The sequence below is a fragment of the Pecten maximus genome, chromosome 4, assembly GCF_902652985.1.
Source record: "Pecten maximus chromosome 4, xPecMax1.1, whole genome shotgun sequence".
Lineage (NCBI taxonomy): Eukaryota > Metazoa > Mollusca > Bivalvia > Pectinida > Pectinidae > Pecten > Pecten maximus.
The window spans coordinates 11,096,760-11,117,061 of record NC_047018.1 but is presented as its reverse complement, the minus strand read 5'-3'; the positions used below and the strand labels follow the sequence as shown (position 1 = coordinate 11,117,061).

Sequence of the window (20,302 nt, the reverse complement as noted above, 5' to 3'; positions counted from 1 at the left end):
TGAAAACTAATTATTGATGGCCCCATTACATTGTAATGGCAATTACTTAGCGAAAACTTTAATGGGTTTGTAATGGGCAATTTGATAAACCATTAAAATCCTTAAAATGCATTTAAATTTTATTGGGTTTTTTTCAGACCCATTAATTTTGTACCTTTAATAGTCATTAATGTTAAATTAAAAGCCATTATTAAAATAATTAATGATCATTATAAATGTTTTGTTAATAGCCATTAAAATGTATTAATTAAGTACCATGAACTAATTGATTTGTTTCAACCCTTTGATGATCATTAAAATTGAAAACTGTCACATTTAAAGACTATCAAACTTGTATTAAAATTTTTCAATTAATAGCAATTAAAGGTACAAAATTAATAGCATGATTGATGGTTTTATAATGGGAAATTTTAATGGGGTTTTTAATGGCCGTTTTAAGGGCTTGGGTATGCAGTAGTGTATGATGAAGAACTTGTTTTAAAATTTTAGCATATTTAACCTCTGTGACCTTGAATGAAGGTAAAGGTCATCCATTTGAACAAATTAAGTAGCCCTTTATCCTAACATGCTACAAACTCCTGTATCAGGTCTCTGAGCCTCTTGGTTAGCAAGAAGAAGTTGTTTAAAGAACTAAGGATATTTCAACCCTGTGACCTTGAATGAAGGTCAAGGTCATCCATTTGAACAAACTTGGTAGCTCTTTATCTCCACATGCTACAGGCCTTATATCAGTTATCTGGGTCACTTGGTCATCAAGAAGTAGGTAAAAGATTTTAGCATAATTGACCCCTATGACCTTGAATGATGGTTGCCCATTTGAACAAATTTGATAGCCCTTTTCCAACTATGCTACAAACCCAATATCAATCCTTGGGTCTCTTGGTTATTGAAAAGAAGTCGTTAAAAGATTTTAGCATACTTTATCCCTGTAACCTTGAATAAAGGTCAAGGTCATTCATTTGAACAAACTTGATAGCCCTTTATCGCAGCATTTTACAGGCCTAATATCAGGTCTCTTGGCCTCTTGCAATTGGTTATCGAGAAGTTATTTAAAGATTGAAGCATTTTTGACCAAATGACCTTGAATGAGGTTCAAGGTCATTCATTTGAACAAATTAGGTAGCCCTTCGTCCTAGCATGCAACAGACCCAGTATCAGTTAACTTGGCTTGTTGGTTATTGAGAAGAAGTTGAAAATGTAAATTGATTACTATGGACGACGTCAGACAAAAGGCGATTGCAATAGGTCAACTGAGACTTTGTCCCAGCATGCAGGTGCCCTAAAAAGTAAGCAGGTTTACCTCTAAGTTGTACTCCAAAATTCCTTTCAATACTTTTTTCAAGTTGCTGACCTGTAAAGTAATTTGGTATGTAATTATTAAAAGATTTAAATGTCACTCTAGACTAATATGTAATGAGACTTGTAATTCAATATAGTCTATGATAGAAGTTAAACAGAAGTTGTATCAATAACAGAGTAAAGGCAAAGTTGTAAATATCCCCACTCCCTTCACAAAAAAGCAGTGCATATCATCACTAAAGTAGTCAAGTATGACCTTTGACCTTTCAACCTTGACTGGTGACTACAAAAATAAATCAGATGTAGAACTGATGTCATAATGGTGTGAAATACAAACTAAATCTGTTAACAGAGAATTGCTGTACTATGCAAGCTTTGTGATACGGATGGATGTACACACGTACAAATTGATAACTATATATCCCCATCTTTAAGTTCGGAAATACAATGTAAATTGCTTAAATATCTAAAAAGATAAAATCTACATGATATTTGTGTTTGTGGTATTGCCCTATAGCAGCCATGCATCTGAAGATAGCTGGAAGATGGCTGCTGGGACTAAAATCATTAGCTTTAACACAACTACCATGTTGATCTTATCTTTTTATATATATATGTGGTTCAGTTTGATGACAATATTGTGTATCGATTAAAAATAAGAACAAACGAACGACAAAGCAAGTTGATTATCGCAAGTGTTTTCATGTGAAGATAGCAAACATCGAGATAGTTGAATACATGTATACCGGTATATACAATTCATAAACACCAGCGATAATTAACTTTGCTTTGTTGATCTAATTAAGTTAAATACACATAAAATTCCACCAAGTCAAGTGCACACCTAGACATGTGTGGAAAAGGAACTTTCTCCATACAGGATTATTGCAGGTACTGGTATCACAAAAAGACTTTGCAAATAGGAACATTTGATTTTTATTTACTATATAGCGACATGATACCTTATTGATAATAATGTTATTACCTTCACTAGGCCTACTATTGATTACATCATAGTGTCTTTATGATTACTAAGACTTTAAAAGCAATTGCCTAAAGATGGCCATAAGCCTACAAACATTAGTGAAACTCAACTACTGTGTTTTTATTTTATCTTTTGAATATTTATATAATTATATACACATTACCTTCAATCTCCAATTAGTAACTTCGTCTGTCTTTATCTTGGTCATCCATACTTCATTGAAGAAATTTGGTGCACTGAAAGGAAATATAATTGTTACCTAGCTAGTTTGCTGATCAAGACCATCAACTGTGAAATCTAGTAATATAAGAAATCCTTGATCATACAGATCAGTCAAATTTATGAGAAAGAAACAATAATATGGCAAGTACAGGTGACTATAACACTCTTTCATATGTGTTTATGTAGGATAGTGATATCTGAGGGGTCACAAAATGTTATGAAACCTGAGGCTTGCTGAAGGTTTTACTGCATTTTGTAATCCCAAGGGCGGAATATCCCTATCCTACATAGAGTTGATACACACATTTATAATGAAAGAGTCTTTTCCTTTCATATCACTACCAAATTTGTGGCAAAAATGTCAATCAGCTATCCATAATTTTCATTTTCCAATTTTTTTATTTGACATTTTTACCAAAAATACTTATAATATTATGAAAGATCACATCAAATTATGGCAAACTGTAATTAAGTTTGCACTCATTCCATTCATGGTTCAATGCATGATGATCTTGAATGAATAATTTGCTGATAAAAATTGCTGTAACTTGACTGACTCATGACATGACCATGATCAAATTGTCAACACCGTACCTGATCCCCCCAAAAAAGAAGAAGTTCTATCAACAATACTTTCAAAAATCAACAAGGAAAGGTGTTTTCCAATTTTACATATAATTTGATTTGCACTTCGACATATTTGATCATTTTACGGAACATACCATGCATTTTACTTCACTGTCACATTTTTTTTATAAATTACTTCATCACTGCATGATGTCACAACTGTCATTGAAATTCTAGTCATAGTTCAAGGGGCTATTGGGAGTGAGATATTAATCTTGATTGTCATGAAGCAGCGATGTTTCTTGGGCGGTAATATTCACAGTGATTTTAAATTTGGCAACTTATTTGTGAATCAGAGAACAGTAACTCTATATGAGTAATCATTCTTTTCTGTGACATAGAATTATATGTGTTGACCGGTGACCGTGTTCTTGATAGAATGTCAAAGGTAGGCCTGTCAATAAAGACGATCAGTAAAAAGCTAGGATGACTTCGGTTTTCTTGGCCGCTATATATAAATACAGACTTTGTGTTACAATTAGAACAAATATTTTCTTATGTGCGAGCTTGAGGGGTGTAATTTTTACAGAATGTTTGTTTATCCAAGTACCAAAAAACGTCTGAAAATGTGCTACATGTACACAATACTAATATATATAGGATAAGTCCAAATACATGTACACCTACTGAGGGTACCTACTGAGTAAAGTAACCAAAATTTCAGGCTCCGTGCTGATGTAGACGGAACCATTTTACTGTGTAGCCATTGCTAGTATTATGCATATGTATCTTAATTACTGAATACATGTATATATTCTTATAGTCAAGTCCAACTTTTTAAACCTGACATTGACGAAGACGATTGACATATATATATGTAAACACATGCAGACGATGCTATATTTAAAATTTGTCCCCATTAATGAATGCATATTACTTTGCACACATGAAATGCTATGTAAAATAGCTTTTTCTCACACCTTTGCATATGTAAGATACATATACAAGCCTTGGTTCTGACCCCAAATTCTACACCCGAGGGTAGAATTTCCCTATTCCACATACCTACATATGATCATGGACTCTATTATTCTTGCATAGAGCCAAGTCTTACATGGGAAATATATATCTATTTAAATTATTATTTCAATGGGCATGTATACATACGTACTAGTTTATAGATAGCCCACAGAGTTGATAAATTGAGGCAATTGTGATGAAAAAAATGTCAAGATACAAAATGTATATACATTTTACAGGAAATTAGGCTATGTGTACAGTGCATTTTATTGTCCATGATAATTCATTATGCATAATTATGCAATTATTTATTCCTGTTGATCATATCATTGATCATGGCCAACTCTGTATCTACTTATACTTTACTCACACCTTAATTAAATATGTGCCTTTGTAATTACGTCAGTCGTATATTCACATAGTGTGTAATATATACATTTTTGTATATATATATATATACCGTATATGACCTAATAAGGTCGCCTGCCCTAATAAGGGCACCCCTACCTTTTTTCCAAGAAAAAACTCTTTGACTTAGTGTCAAAATGGTGTTCAAAAGTAATAATCCATGTGAAATGTTTTGCTACTTAATGTGTTCATTTTCTTCATCAAATTAAGTCACTGGAACAGAAGTTTTTCGCCATATTTTGTCTATTCATACAGATGTCAGTACAAAATGTGCCCGAATGCTAAACACACATACAATTTACTTATCTATAACTACCATATTTATTTGAAGATAAAATAACAGACTTAATGCATTCTGTTAACTAAATGTTAATTGTTAAGAACAGAAAGCTAGTAAAATATATTGCAAATAAATTATTAGGTCAAAGAAAACAATGTCTGATATCTGATATGATCTGGGAAATCACCTGTGTCTATAAATAGAACACAAAATAGTTCCATTTGAACATAAATGGTGGAACACACGATCTAGCTGTTCTAAAGAACCGCTGGCATGTTTTACAAGTTTACAAGAATATTCAAGTGATGTTTAAGCTTACTATATGATAATGAATAGATATATTCATCAGGGATATTTTTATGACTGAATATTTTACCGTTTCCACAGCCCTGGGTATTCTGCTATATTAAAGGTATAGTCTGTTTCATAAAACTTCAGAATAACGAATCTTAATAAGAGCGCCCCAACTGTCAATTACCTGCGCCCTTATTAGGTCATATACGGTACTTACATTTGATGTAGAACTTGTGCCATAGCAACACCATCACTAAGATCATCAGCAGATTGACATGGACCACTGATTCCAAACGTCTGCATCTACAATGACAAGGCATTTTTTTTATATACAGAATAAAGAAGTCATTTTAGACAAGTCAAAGTAAAGTTGAGTGAAATATTACCATATGTTAAGGACCAATTACAAAATCAACAGTCATTTTGTATTTGTTTGGTATTACCTGATGAAATGTCTGTTTGGTCTCAGATGACAGAATTTGATAAAATTAAACTTACATTGTAGATTTCACTACTTTCAAAGCAAACAGCTTATAGTGTACCATGACTGTTCAATTATTAGCACCAATTAACGCGCAATATAACAGAGCACATGACTAATTCATTTAAAATGATACCTCTGTTAGCGATAGAACTGGTGACATCTGCTGGCTTATTAATACTATAGTCTTACGCTAAACTGATCGAGTTAAAAAGATATCTTTATAACCGAGCAGGATATTGTGGCTAGTATTTACCAGAGTTACAAAACGGAAAGCTTAGTAATGTTACATGTACTAGTCAACAAAAATCTGACCAGCATTTTGTTTGTGGAACTGCTCTCATCAATCACCATTTTGATATTACCAGGCAAACATCATTTCTGTCGGAAGGATAGATTTTGAAGTGCATATATGATGAATCAAAACAGTTTTAAAAGCTTTAAAAAAATATAATCTACCTTGTGGTTTAAACCAATTTTTTCTTGCCATGATCTAGAGAGATCAGTGCATTAGTGTTACAACTGAAACCTTGAGCAATCAGAATATCAACAATGATTAAGTATTTGTTTGGTCTAAAAATGTCTGTTGGTCTGAAGACATGTAAGAATATGAAAGAACATTGTTTACCAAAGGAACATAGCTCGAAGTGAGTACTGGGTACTTTTATCAGCTTATAGGCTAATTTGTGGCCATTATTTCCCCATTTCTAATATATTTACGTGCAACTGAATCATGTTGATAATAAACATACTGACCATGTTGCTATTCCTACTGGAGTCAACATTATAGTGTAAAAGTAGAGAGTATAAGGTCACCTTACACTGGTACCCAGAAAAGTACTAATTTCCTCGTGGAATGCCTAATAATTAGGCATTCCCGATTATATTAGGCATTCCACGAGGAGATTAGGTACAAAATGAGGAAATTAGAACTTCCACGAGGATTTTAGGCCTAACTGAGGAATTTAGGCATTTCGTGAGGAGATTAGGTATAAACCATGAGGAAATTAGGCATAACATTTTTAAACGTACCGGTGTGATCATGTCACGCACCAACGCCCACGCAGCGTGGGGTAGCCTTAGGCGAGTGCCGATCAGCCAGTGTTTACCTGTGTTCTGGTCTGACATGGTCACTCTGTCAGTAGGCCTATTATACGTGTAGCTTGATGTTTAGTGTAAAGTCATCACATTTATGTCATTACATTTATGTAACAGTGTCTTATTTTATGTTTCAGGTATCAACAGCAGTCGGAAAGAAATTCAAGTGAATTATTAAACATTAAAATTCAATCTAAACAAGAGGCCCATGGGGCCTGTATCGCTCACCTGGTTGGATTAGACCAAATGTCGAAATAATGTTCATATTCAATTTGTTTTATTTGTAAAACTCTAACAATGCTATATATGGTTATAGTGTGGGAATCCGAACTGCTTTAAAGATTAATGAAGTCCAGATTCTCTAAGGTCTGAAAGACCTCAAGAATTGTTTATAGAACATGCATTCATCACTTTATGACTATATATAGCTAGTAGCGATTTAAAGGAATAACCTCTATTTCCCTTATTTGGCCCAGCCCCTTTGGCCCTTCGGGGGTCAGAGTCACCATTTATGCAAAATCTGTTCCCCTGTTTCTGACAAAATTGGGTTCAAATCCATACATAACTTTATGACTAGTAGCGATTCAAATTAATTACCTCTATTTCCCCCACTGGGCCCCGCCCTTTTGGCCCCTTTAGGATCAGTCACCATTTATGCACAATCTGTTCCCCTTCCCCCAAGGATGTTTCAGACCATATTGCGTTCAAATCCATTCAAATCTTAATAACTAGTAGCAATTTAAAGGAATTACCTCTATTTCCCTTATTGGGCCCCACCCATTTGGCCCCTCCGGGGTCAGAGCCACCATTTATGCAAAATCTGTTCCCCTTCCCCCAAGGAGGTTTCTGACCAAATTGGGTTCAAATCCATTCATAACTTTATGACTAGTAGCGATTTAAAGGAATTACCTCTATTTCCCCCATTGGGCCCCGCCCCTTTGGCCCCTTTGGGGTCAGAGCCACCATTTATGCAAAATCTGTTCCCCTTCCCCCAAGGATGTTTCTGACTAAATTGGGTTCAAATCCATTCATAACTTTATGACTAGTAGTGATTTAAAGGAATTACCTCTATTTCCCCTATTGTGCCCCGCCATTTTGGCCCCTCTGGGGTCAGAGCCACCATTTATGCAAAATCTCTTCCCCTTCCCCCAAGGATGTTTCTGACCAAATTGGGTTCAAATCCATTCATAACTTTATGACTAGTAGCGATTTAGAGGAATTACCTCTATTTCCCATATTGGGCCCCGCCCCTTTGGCCCCGTTAGGGTCAGAGTCACCATTTATGCAAAATCTGTTCCCCTTCCCCCAAGGATGTTTCTGACTAAATTGGGTTCAAATCCATTCATAACTTTATGACTAGTAGCGATTTAAAGGAATTACCTCTAATTCCCCTATTGGGCCCCGCCCCTTTGGCCCCTCGGGGGTCAGAGTCACCATTTATGCAAAATCTGTTCCCCTTCCCCCAAGGATGTTTCTGGCCAAATTTGGTCAAAATCCGATAAGAACGTTTTAACTAGTAGCGATTTGAAGCAAATGTTGACGGACGGACGGACGACGGACGGACGACGGACGCCGCGCCATGGCATAAGCTCACCGGACCTTCGGTCCAGGTGAGCTAAAAACGAACGTGTTCAATTGTTTTCTAGTTTGTTTGCATGTTTCATCACCCGGCGGTCATTACGTAAAATTAAAGATTATAGCTTAAGTGGCTTCAACACGGCCCTGTATTTAATTGATTTTGTCATTGAAATATATCATAGCACTCGAAAATGATTCACCTTTGAAGCGATCATTTTGGCCATACGATGCTGCGGTCGTAGATTTATGTTGTTTTAATGTTTACCGAAGGCCGCCCAAGAAAAAAAATGAGAATAATCATAGACATCAACTCCTTCCACATTGATTACTCCGTAAATAAGGTGTTGTTTAATCGTTTTGTTTCAATATTGCAGCGTTATGATACCGTATAGATTCCGAAGTAAATTGTTTGTTTACACGCATCAACTTCACGTTCCGAGTCTCAGAGAGCCATGCGGTAATCGATAGATCCCGATAGATGGCGCTTAACAAGAAAAGGTAACTCTAAAGTCATACTTCACGGAACATATGTTTTATTGTACTGTACATACTTCAGGAATAAGATTAAAAACAGAAAATTCAAATACAAATCGTTTGACTTTTTGTTATTGTGTCCGACCGGACATGTCAACGATCGCATCAAGCCTATACAGGTAAGTTATTGTGTATGTGATTGTATTATATTTGCTTTTCAGAAATTGGACGTATGCGGTACTGCACATACAGACATTCAGAAATTAGTGTCGTTTTATGACCGACACACTTCGATACATGTCCGGGTTATGTCATTGTGCTTGTGTATATGTTTATCACCGGATCGACAGATGGCGCTTAACAAGGAAAGTCAACTCTAATGTCATACTTCATACTTCAGGAATTAGATTTTCTAGAATAAAAACAAAATTCAAATGAATTTACTTGTTGTTATTTTGTCCGACCGGACATGTCAACGATCGCATCAAGCCTATAGAGGTAAGTTTTTGTGTATGCATGAATTATTGTATGCAGCATAGAGTTACATTTGCTTTTCAGAAAGGGAGATAGTTAACTAGTACCAATTCAAAGTCGTAACGTTACCCACAAACCCGTACCAAAATTTTGGCTAAGACGTACCCGCAAAAACTGGCGAACCCGTACCCTTCTTTTTCAATTAAAATAATAAAGAATATTAAAGTTTGTTTGATAGTAAAAATGTTTTTATCTATTCCAGCATGTATCTCGTTATTTTAGGTACATACAATCTATGTAGAAACATACACTACACGTATGTACATGAAACCAGCCAGCTATGATTTCAATCTGACAAAATGAACAACGACCAATTTTTTGTTTGTTTTTGTTGTTGTCCTTTTTAATAGAAACCGGCAAATAAAATGATGTGTGTGTAATGAAAACACGTGTCGTACACGCTATTGCAATGTAAACTAAAACTGCGCACTAGCAAAACCATTTTCCGTAAAATGAACACGGATAACACTTATGTACGGCTATTTTTTTTTCTTTGATGTACGGTACGGTAAAAAAAAACCATTTATGTAGCGTAAAAAATGTACAGGGGAGTCCGCACGTTAAAAATGACGACTTCACAACTAATTCAATATATTATTTATTTCATAGACCCTTTTATGTCGAATACAAATATAGCCTGTCAAATTGTATTGCAGTATTTCAAAGTTAGAGCCTGTAAACAAATTGTGAATCATGACACGAGATCCGTATTAAATAATAAAAAAGGTCGATTAATATTTACTGAAATAAATGATGATATTTCGTGCCATTTGTACATGCAGGGACATACCATACTCCTACATTTGTGTAACCACGGACAGAGCAATTAAAAATCTTAAGTTCCTAATATCTAACATAAAAATGCCGCTGATTTTATTTTGTATCCGACCTTATTGGGCTGATACCAGTGTGATTAGAACCATCTTCTTGGGATCTAGATAAAATTTACCCTACCGCATTGTCCCGACAGTAAACGACCAGTACCTCTGAAAACGGTCCTTTTCAGGGCCGACCTCTCTTCACGAAATGTGAAAAAAAATTGAAAATGCACAACCTAATATTTCAAAACGCCAATCGTACGTAGTTTCACTCGGGCAACAAACGGTCATTTTTGTACACGTGTTGTTGCAGCAGTACAAGATGGTATTTCGGTATTTAACTAACGTTATTTTTTATGTTTCTGGTATCAACAGGATATTCTTTTTATATAAGAAAAGACATAAGCAAACTGATGATGTGGGACAAACAGCACGACACCTAATTTGCTAGTTACGTGACTCCGCCTATTGACAGATTTCGTCACCTGTCACCGTCTTCCAATGAACACAAGTAGGCGGTGACGCGGGTTAGTTGACAGCTAGACAGGCGCCAAAGTTATATAAACTAATCCAATTAGACTACACCGCAGGTGGGCGGAGTCACGGATAGATGATCTGTCGTGTCAGATGATTACTTGTCTCAATGATTGTTATATTCAATATTAATGCATTTATTGATCACTTGGAAACTGTATGTATGTATTCATGGTCATGATGAAATAATAAGATTTTGTAAGTATTGTATTTCAGGTTTCAGATTTGAAATTCTGTAATTAACATATCCCACGGACAGTGAAGTGATCACCGAAGGCTGGATTCACAAAATACATCGATATACATTCGTCCGATTGCAATGAAATGTCGCACGATGTTAGATATAAGTACAATTTGTATGTTACAGAAAAAGAATACTCTAAACATATTAATTAACGAATTCCTGGGCGTGCAAAAGTCACTGGACACCGATATATGTATTTAATTCTATACAATTTTTCATTAAAAGGACGTCATTTTCATTTAAATTAATTTTGTAAGATGGGTACGACTTCGCCAATTTCCCTGGGTACGAGCCCGCCAATTTTAAGTACGATTCCGCCAACGTTGGGTGCGATTCCGCCAATTTTGGGTACGAGTTTGTTTGGGTACGGGTTGGAAAGGGTACGAGTTAGCCATAATTCCGTACTGAATTCGTACTCAGTAGGCATTGAGAAATTAGCGGTCCACCTAATGTCCTATGAGTTTTTTTGCACGCCCTGCAATTCGGTAAGTGATATTTTAAGATTATATTTTCTGTATCATGCAGATGAACATAGAACCTATAACATGCAAAATTTGATTTTGATTGTACAGGCGAAGTTAAATGCAAGGTGAGTGTCCCGCGAGGTGTTCGCACGCCACATGATTTTGAAATGTGCCGATCAATTACAGTATGTACCAGTACCACCTAGTGAGTGTCCTGTGGCGCCGTACCTTGACGTATCGGTTACTGTCACTGATTTGGTCACTGATGATTTAACTGCCAAAATTTAAAAACTACATGTTTGTCCGTTATATAAGAATTATAAATAATATTCACATTTCCCTCCACAAGTTCGTTTATAAGAATTATAAAAGAAATAACTTCAAACGTATTTCTCTCCTATATCCGTTTATAAGAATTATAAAAGAAATAACTTGATCACACTCAACATTAATATCGGGGCTGTATTGAAACCCCATACTTAACTGCTATACCCCGCCACACTTCCTACATATATGTGTCGAACAGACTTAGTCATATAGTAAATCCGATGTCCTTTCAATGGAACAGATATTATTTTGGAATTTGGTGGTATTTTCTGAACTAGATTTTTTTTTTATAATTATATTCTATATGCATGCATGTATTGTCACAGTAAAACTTATAGAGTTCGCACCTTAGTGGAGCTCATGCTTGAATTTCTCTTCTGTGTCAATTGCACAATGTGTTTTTATATACATGTATATACAAATAGATAAAATATTGTTTAAATATCCAACTGCATATACAAATAGATAAAATATTGTTTAAATATCCAACTGATTGTTCAATTTATCGTGATCTTTAGCCTGTAATTATATAAATATCATGGAAGCATCCAACTTATACCTGCAATTAATGCGAATTAGACAAAAAAAATCATGCAAGTGCTGATTAATTTTTTAGTTATATTTGCGAGTAATATATATATAAGTTAATAACAAGTGCTACCGAAACCAGAGACATAATTTTCTATTATAACGGGCCGTATATAACATTAACATCTTTCTAATTTTCTATTATAACGGGTCATATATAACATGTAAAATTTGAATAATTTCCCGTTTTAACGGGTTGTTTATAACTTGTAAAACATTTGAATAATGTTCTATTATAACGGGCCGTTTATAACATGTAATGACTTACATAATATCCTTCGGATGGTATATATAAAAATACATTGTTCAATTGACACGGAAGAGAAATTCAGAATGGCCATTTATGGTTCGAACTTTATAAGTTTTACTGTGACAATACATTCATAATAGAAGTTTGAAATTAATTTCAAACATGATGTGAAAAAAATGTTGAAGAACTTAAATTCTTTCTTGCCAAAACAGCGAGAGTAATTTTTCAACATATCTACTTGACCTCCCTTCTAAGCTAGCCTATTCCTATTGTAAATTTCGAATTTGTAACATTTAATTACCAATCGAATACATAAGATGGAATAACATCCTAAGAGAAAATAGAATCTGTAGTCTTCGTAACCTGAATGAAATAGGAGACGAATTCCATTACCTATTAAATTGTATCATCAAATAGCATTAAACAGAAAAAAAATATGTATTTAGATACTATTATGAAAGACCTTGTCATTAAAATTTAATACTCTTTTTAATTTTGTAGTAGACGATGAATTGAAATCACTTGTGAAATCAATTAAAGAAATAAGTATACGACTCAACAATATTTAACATAATCTCTTGCTTAACAAATGTATCGATGTATTATATCATATGTCCTGTACAAATTTTGTATGTATATACAAATGTAATTCTCTAAACTTTATATGTTTATGAGAATAAAATATTGTCATTTCTCAGTTTTGGGTATATGAAGGAGCCAATTAAGGTTAATTATTCTATAGGCAAATCTTCGAAACTCACTGAATTAAAAAATATATATCTGTTTGATTTGAACAAAATATGCATTTCCTTCAAGCTCCGTGTACGTACTAACAAGCAATTATTAGCACGTGCCGATTAAACCGCCAAAAATCACGGACACCTGTGGTGCAGTGACAGGTGTGTGACGAGTTTGTGAGCCGTAATTTCACACCTGGTATTTACGTAATTCTCCGAACATGTTTGTATATCATTTTAGTCCTGTTTTAAGAGAAGACATCACTTACGACACATCAATGAAACGTAAGATCTCACGGATCCCAATCACTTCACGATATGTATACAATTAAAAAAAAACACACAAAAAAACATACACTTTAATTGTTGCGAGTTTAATTAGTTTTAATCGTAATTAGTCACGGTCAACTTAATTGTAGGCCTATACTTTTTCATCATAAAAACAACCAAGTTAAAACTATGGTTTTAATCAGAGACTTATGTACATACAGAATACATGGTCAGTGTCTTAAAATATAAGCTGTATTTTGGCGAGGGTAAATAAAGACCACTTTTGTCTTTCTGTCCCGAGCCAAAAATACAGCTGATATTTTAAGACACTGACCATGTATTCTATTTATCCTACAGCAGTCATCAAAATAATCATCAAAAGTCATCATTTTGAAGTGAAACGGTGTCAAAAATGATTGAAATATGTTCGCCTTTTAAACGTAGTTTCACTTTCAAGTAGCTCAGTCGAACTTACGCACGTGCTAAGATTCCAAAATACAACTGTTTTCCGTCACTGCCGTATACAGCGAAAATATATATGGTGGGTGTATTCCGACATTGCGGTGGCATTTGCACGATAAACATCTATATATGTCTCTGTTTTAATAAGTAACTATGATATGTACCTGTACGCAAACTATCAATAATGTTATAATTTTTGGAAATCACCTTTACATGAATCTTTCTCAGACATTTAATCGTCGGCAATCCATGAGACCATGACATGTTAAAAACGGGATGAAAATATGTTTCTGTAGAAGTACATTGTAAGTTCCAACACCGATTTTTCATTCTGGAGATATTTAGTCTATTGTACATCATAATTAATCTACAATTTATTTTTTACCTTTTGAATGAATTAAGTGTCCTTCATGACTAAAAGCAGATAATGCGTTAGTTTACTGTACGTGTGTATCGTCTTTACTCGCAAACCAGAGTATCCAGACCTGATTCATTGTTGGTATGTTTATTTGAATACCAATTTGCGAATAAAATCGCAAATTATTTTAGAAAAAAAATGATGCCGCGTTCCTTTTTATAGTAATGATTTATAGTAAGAAATGGTAAACACATAACTAATATACATTATTTGGTGATTGACAAAATATTGAATCGTGTATTACATATGTATGTCCTTTGAATAACACACACTTACCTGCGATAACGTAGCTCTGGACGACGGACGGACAATTTCTGACAGATGGTCGTCGTCAGCCTGCCGGAGAACAGTGATCATGAATTCTCTTACCTGTATACCTGACATGCCCAGTCGCTCATAATAACAATTTTTTTTTAAATTTCAAATTCATTTTATTCTCTTTTCACCTATTGACATGATATATAGAGAAAAACATATTTACAATATAATATATACAATTAAAGTAGTGTTCGTAGTTGATACATGGCACAGTTTCACTACAAAATATTTTCATTCTTATTTATCAAGGAGGACGAATCATGTTGTTAATTAATCTGATAAAAATACACATTTTCATTAGTTTTTTAACATCAGTCATATTCATTAATTTGTTAATTCAATAATATTTGGTCTCGACCAATAGTATTTGTCTATATATAAAATAACAAAAACAGCGCACATTTTATTATTGTTTTTAAGCAATTAAATATAGATAAACATATACACAAGCACAATGACATAACCCGGACATGTATCGAAGTGTGTCGGTCATAAAACGACACTAATTTCTGAATGTCTGTATGTGCAGTACCGCATACGTCCAATTTCTGAAAAGCAAATATAATACAATCACATACACAATAACTTACCTGTATAGGCTTGATGCGATCGTTGACATGTCCGGTCGGACACAATAACAAAAAGTCAAACGATTTGTATTTGAATTTTCTGTTTTTAATCTTATTCCTGAAGTATGTACAGTACAATAAAACATATGTTCCGTGAAGTATGACTTTAGAGTTACCTTTTCTTGTTAAGCGCCATCTATCGGGATCTATCGATTACCGCATGGCTCTCTGAGACTCGGAACGTGAAGTTGATGCGTGTAAACAAACAATTTACTTCGGAATCTATACGGTATCATAACGCTGCAATATTGAAACAAAACGATTAAACAACACCTTATTTACGGAGTAATCAATGTGGAAGGAGTTGATGTCTATGATTATTCTCATTTTTTTTCTTGGGCGGCCTTCGGTAAACATTCAACACAACATAAATCTACGACCGCAGCATCGTATGGCCAAAATGATCGCTTCAAAGGTGAATCATTTTCGAGTGCTATGATATATTTCAATGACAAAATCAATTAAATACAGGGCCGTGTTGAAGCCACTTAAGCTATAATCTTTAATTTTACGTAATGACCGCCGGGTGATGAAACATGCAAACAAACTAGAAAACAATTGAACACGTTCGTTTTTTAGATTGAATTTTAATGTTTAATAATTCACTTGAATTTCTTTCCGACTGCTGTTGATACCTGAAACATAAAATAAGACACTGTTACATAAATGTAATGACATAAATGTGATGACTTTACACTAAACATCAAGCTACACGTATAATAGGCCTACTGACAGAGTGACCATGTCAGACCAGAACACAGGTAAACACTGGCTGATCGGCACTCGCCTAAGGCTACCCCACGCTGCGTGGGCGTTGGTGCGTGACATGATCACACCGGTACGTTTAAAAATGTTATGCCTAATTTCCTCATGGTTTATACCTAATCTCCTCACGAAATGCCTAAATTCCTCAGTTAGGCCTAAAATCCTCGTGGAAGTTCTAATTTCCTCATTTTGTACCTAATCTCCTCGTGGAATGCCTAATATAATCGGGAATGCCTAATTATTAGGCATTCCACGAGGAAATTAGTACTTTTCTGGGTACCAGTGTTACTAGCTCATCAGACTGAAGAACCTGGGTTGTGGTTGTCTTCGCGGGCGAAGACTTCGTGAAGGAGGGAGTAGTGTAAATGTAGAGAGTATAAAGTCATCTTACTAGCTCAGACTAGCAGGAATTTCCCTTTAACCTAGTGGTAGGATGTTTGCCTTTTGAGCGAGAGGTCGCTAGTTTGAGCCCCAGTGTGAGCAAGGTATTTTTCATTGCTACTTCGATTCCTATTACAATTTAATTGTTTAAGTTTTCTCCAGTCTCATAACTAGCTATGCACAGACTTGGTCCAATCTGTAAAAGGTGTACTGTAAGCAGTACTAGTGAGCAGGGTCAAACAATATGCACACCTGTCAAATGTAATTAGAAGAATTATCCGGATCCAATCCTTTTGTGTTATCGAATATTATTCATTTCATGCAATTGTTTAGTCAAACTGAAATGCCATATAGTCTATATACTATCTTGAAATAAGATTTGCACCACCTTGTTTTGTAATTCCCTCCTTTGGTAATAGGAGAACAAGTAAAGCTGCTGAGCAAAGCAAAAAGCTATCTGCCTGGATTACATTATGAACTTTACGAAGGTGGTGTACTTCACAATCCTCACCTTTTACTATAAAGTCAGTGTTTAATTTTTCTTACAGTTTGAGAAATACAAGTTATCTAGAAGTACTTCTATAGTGGAATACCCCGATTTTTTTTATATATGCGAAATTAAAGGACAGAGAAGAACACATATTTGACAAGAATCAAACCCTGGTCTCTGGCGTGATAAGCCACGGATCCACCTTCCGAACCAACGAAGCATGCTCTGTCACCTGAGTGACAGAGACCGTATATGTATTTAACACAATGTAGAATCTACACTGGTCCTTTTACATAAATCTACTGTCAGAATTTCAAACACCTAGAGCTATATGTTTAGTCCCAAAAAAATCACTGAAGTGAGCTTTTTTTTAATGAGATGGATATAAACGTAAAGATATTTAATTCTGTCCAATGCTGCATTTTTTTTTACTTCTCACTTTTGATTTTGACATTTTCAGTGTCAATATTTGACACTTGGCCTACAGAGGCGTGATCTGACAGCTCACAGGATAAGGATATCCAATTTCCATATTAAATAATTAAGTCGTGGAGGGTGATGGTATATGCATATATAAAAAATAAACGCTTTTATTTTCACTTACCCATGTTATTAGACTAGAACAGACTTCGCCTCGATCCATGGTCTACAAAAATATTCTATCTTCTAAACTCCATAAAATCAACAAAAATGGCCAACCAAAATCAAGGGGGACAATTCTTATTTCATTTCAACTTCCGGTTGTTGTCAAATCAACTTCCGCTTTACTTTCCCTTTCGTAAGTTGGTAAGATTTCATGTCATATATATATTCGTACTAATAATCTTCTTTTGATATATTGTTATAAAGACCGTCACATATCGTACTACCACGTGCTATTTCTTAGTTCGAACAACTGTCATGTACAATGACCAGTCTTTGTTTACAGTTGTAATGTTAGAACGAACACTGCTAGATCTCCGAGACTCCGGCAGAAATCTGTCATCTGTCAGAAATTGTCCGTCCATCCGTCGTCCAGAGCTACGTTATCGCAGCTGTTGTAATATATACTATGTTAGATCAGAGACATATATAGTATGTGTATATATGTCTCTGGCTAGATTTACTAGTGTAGCGGGGGACGTTTCTAATAAGTGTACATTTTGTGTTCTATGTGTTAATGTGTTGAATGAAGTTCCTGTGCTAGTTAGGTAAGAGTGGCCGTTGTGTGTGTTTGTCCACGTGTACCTGTCATGCATTGTGCATTGTGTCGAGACCCTATGTGAGTGTACTGTGTTTGATTGGTCGGTCGTGTGTGCATTGTTACCGGGGTGTATATATACGGGTGCTGCGATCTTTTACAGCGGGCAGTTTGGAGGGATTGAGTTCCTGAAACCGTCACACTTAGGTGATTACTAGCAGTAGCGGGGTGCATTAGGCGGGATGGGGGTTGAGCTATAGCTGATAGAGGGTAGGGTATAGGATGTTATGTATGTTGTAAACATTGGGCCCAGTATGTGATTGTGTTGTGTACTTTTTGTGGAAATGTAATAAATATTGTTAACTGTTTAATTGTGTCGAGTCTCCTTCACCAGCGTTAACAAGCAGACCCAACGAACCTGGGTTGACGTGCGATTCAGGGTAGTGTGCCGGGTGCAGTTTGTACATAACAAACTGGTCCCGACACGCTCCTGTTACACTAGTAATTTACAATACTAGTATTATAAATTTCTCCACCTGCTAGTTTTACTTTGCATGTCTTTGTTATCTATTGACATTATAACAATGATCTATTATGAATTTAGGCACCAACCATTTAACTTCTCGGTGGGGCCCAGGGGGAGTGGGGTATTTGTGAAAAAAATAGTTTGCTTCCGTTTAAAAAAAAATCATTGTTTGCAGCTATGGAGTTAAAAAAGGTTTTGATCTGTTTAAGTGATGGAAAAAAAGTTTGATTGTTGCTTCTGTGAAGAGTAAAAGAGCCCAAAATTATGATTAAAAAATCAAATGCATATAGTGTCAGTTACATATCATTCAAAATTTATATATTTAAAAACTGTTGACGTCGTTGCTTGTATTGAAGTATCAAACTGTATTTTCATAAATTGTGTTTTGTATTTTCATTATAATATTATATTTTAAATAAAAGTATGCTGAACAAGAGGCCCATGGGCCATAGTGGTCATCTGAGTTTTGAAATATTTCGGTTAATTTGACCCTTTTTGGCCCGCCCTTATGCCCCTAGGAATGTGTGTTCCCTATAAAAACTATGGTAAATTTTACCCCCTCCAGGGGCAAACGTCAGACCTCAGGGTTATAATTTTGGTAAAGAACCTTAAGACTACCATCTATGCAGAGTATTTGATTCTACCTTATGTAGGTCTTGAAAAGAAGTTTTTTTAATTTGCAGTTAATTTGACCCTTTTTGGTCACGCCCATCAGCCCTTAGGAGTAAGTCATGGTCAACCTGTGCATACCATCAAGCTAGTCATCTCATTATGATAATATTATCAAAGTTAAAATGAATTCCAATAGAAATCAAGCAAATGATATTTAAAAATGTGATTTCCCTATATAAACTTTAGTTAAGTTTACCCACTCCCAAGGCGCAAACGTGAGACCTCTGGTTCATGAAATTCACAATTTTGGTAAAGACATCAAGACCTTGTATATGTGAATAATGCTAAAAACATTTCACATGTAGTTTTTTTCAGAAGTCAAAAATGAGGTTGAACTTCAAAGTCTCCATCTAACATACAGAAACTTGATAAGCATGAGCATAAAGTCACTGTTAAGTTAAAAAGATAAAACTTTTATATTTTACATCTTTCTTTGTGATTTCAGAGGGCATAGGAAAGACTGAGGCAAGATGTCACATGAGGAGGACTCCTGTCATGAAAATGATTTGCCATTAATGGCCAATGTAAGAGACATTCTTGTTTACCATTACATTCTGGATCTCAGATGTCACGTAGAAGACAAGATGATCAGTGGATCTGTTGTGGTTTGCTGTAAACCAACTGCAAGTTATGAAACACAAAGTGATGATATCCATACTAATAGCAAAAATACACCCGATTGTTATGAAACAAGTAAATATTTACCAACAAATAGCCTTTTACCAAATGCATCTAGCTTAATGCCCTCACCTACAGACTCAGAGGTTGTATCTCAGTTCTCTGTGAAATCTCATGATGAGGATAATTTTGGTTCTAAAGAAGTTAATTCGGTTCAGATGTCTGCCGTAACACAATCTTTAGTTTCAGACTCGAATAAAAAACTGTTGCTGTCTCCAAGTGACCGTATCACTACAGACCACTCGGATTTTCCCACACTGTGAGATTTCCAATGGGTTTCAAAATTCAGAAAAAGAAAGATGCATCTTTGA

At 35.1% G+C, this 20,302-nt stretch overlaps 2 protein-coding genes across 2 annotated transcripts in view; one reads left to right on the top strand and one right to left on the bottom strand.

Moving 5' to 3' along the window:
- LOC117325220 (protein Hook homolog 3-like) overlaps positions 1-17,651 on the bottom strand; it is a 44,369-nt gene extending 26,718 nt beyond the window's left edge. Inside the window, 4 exon segments of the mRNA XM_033881309.1 lie at positions 1,301-1,351; positions 2,448-2,520; positions 5,293-5,378; positions 17,540-17,651. Coding sequence (XP_033737200.1) covers positions 1,301-1,351; positions 2,448-2,520; positions 5,293-5,378; positions 17,540-17,578 — 249 coding nt within the window. The 5' untranslated portion in view covers positions 17,579-17,651.
- A 1,999-nt stretch (positions 17,652-19,650) lies between these two features.
- LOC117325222 lies at positions 19,651-20,280 on the top strand. The gene has a single exon (XM_033881312.1). It carries the CDS (start codon positions 19,784-19,786, stop codon positions 20,252-20,254), a length of 471 nt encoding a protein of 156 aa, XP_033737203.1. The 5' UTR covers positions 19,651-19,783; the 3' UTR covers positions 20,255-20,280.
- The last annotated feature ends 22 nt before the right edge of the window (positions 20,281-20,302 follow it).

Excerpts from the sequence above, each read along its gene's own strand:
- LOC117325222 (XM_033881312.1), top strand. The coding sequence starts at position 19,784 with ATGTCACATGAGGAGGACTCCTGTCATGAAAATGATTTGCCATTAATG.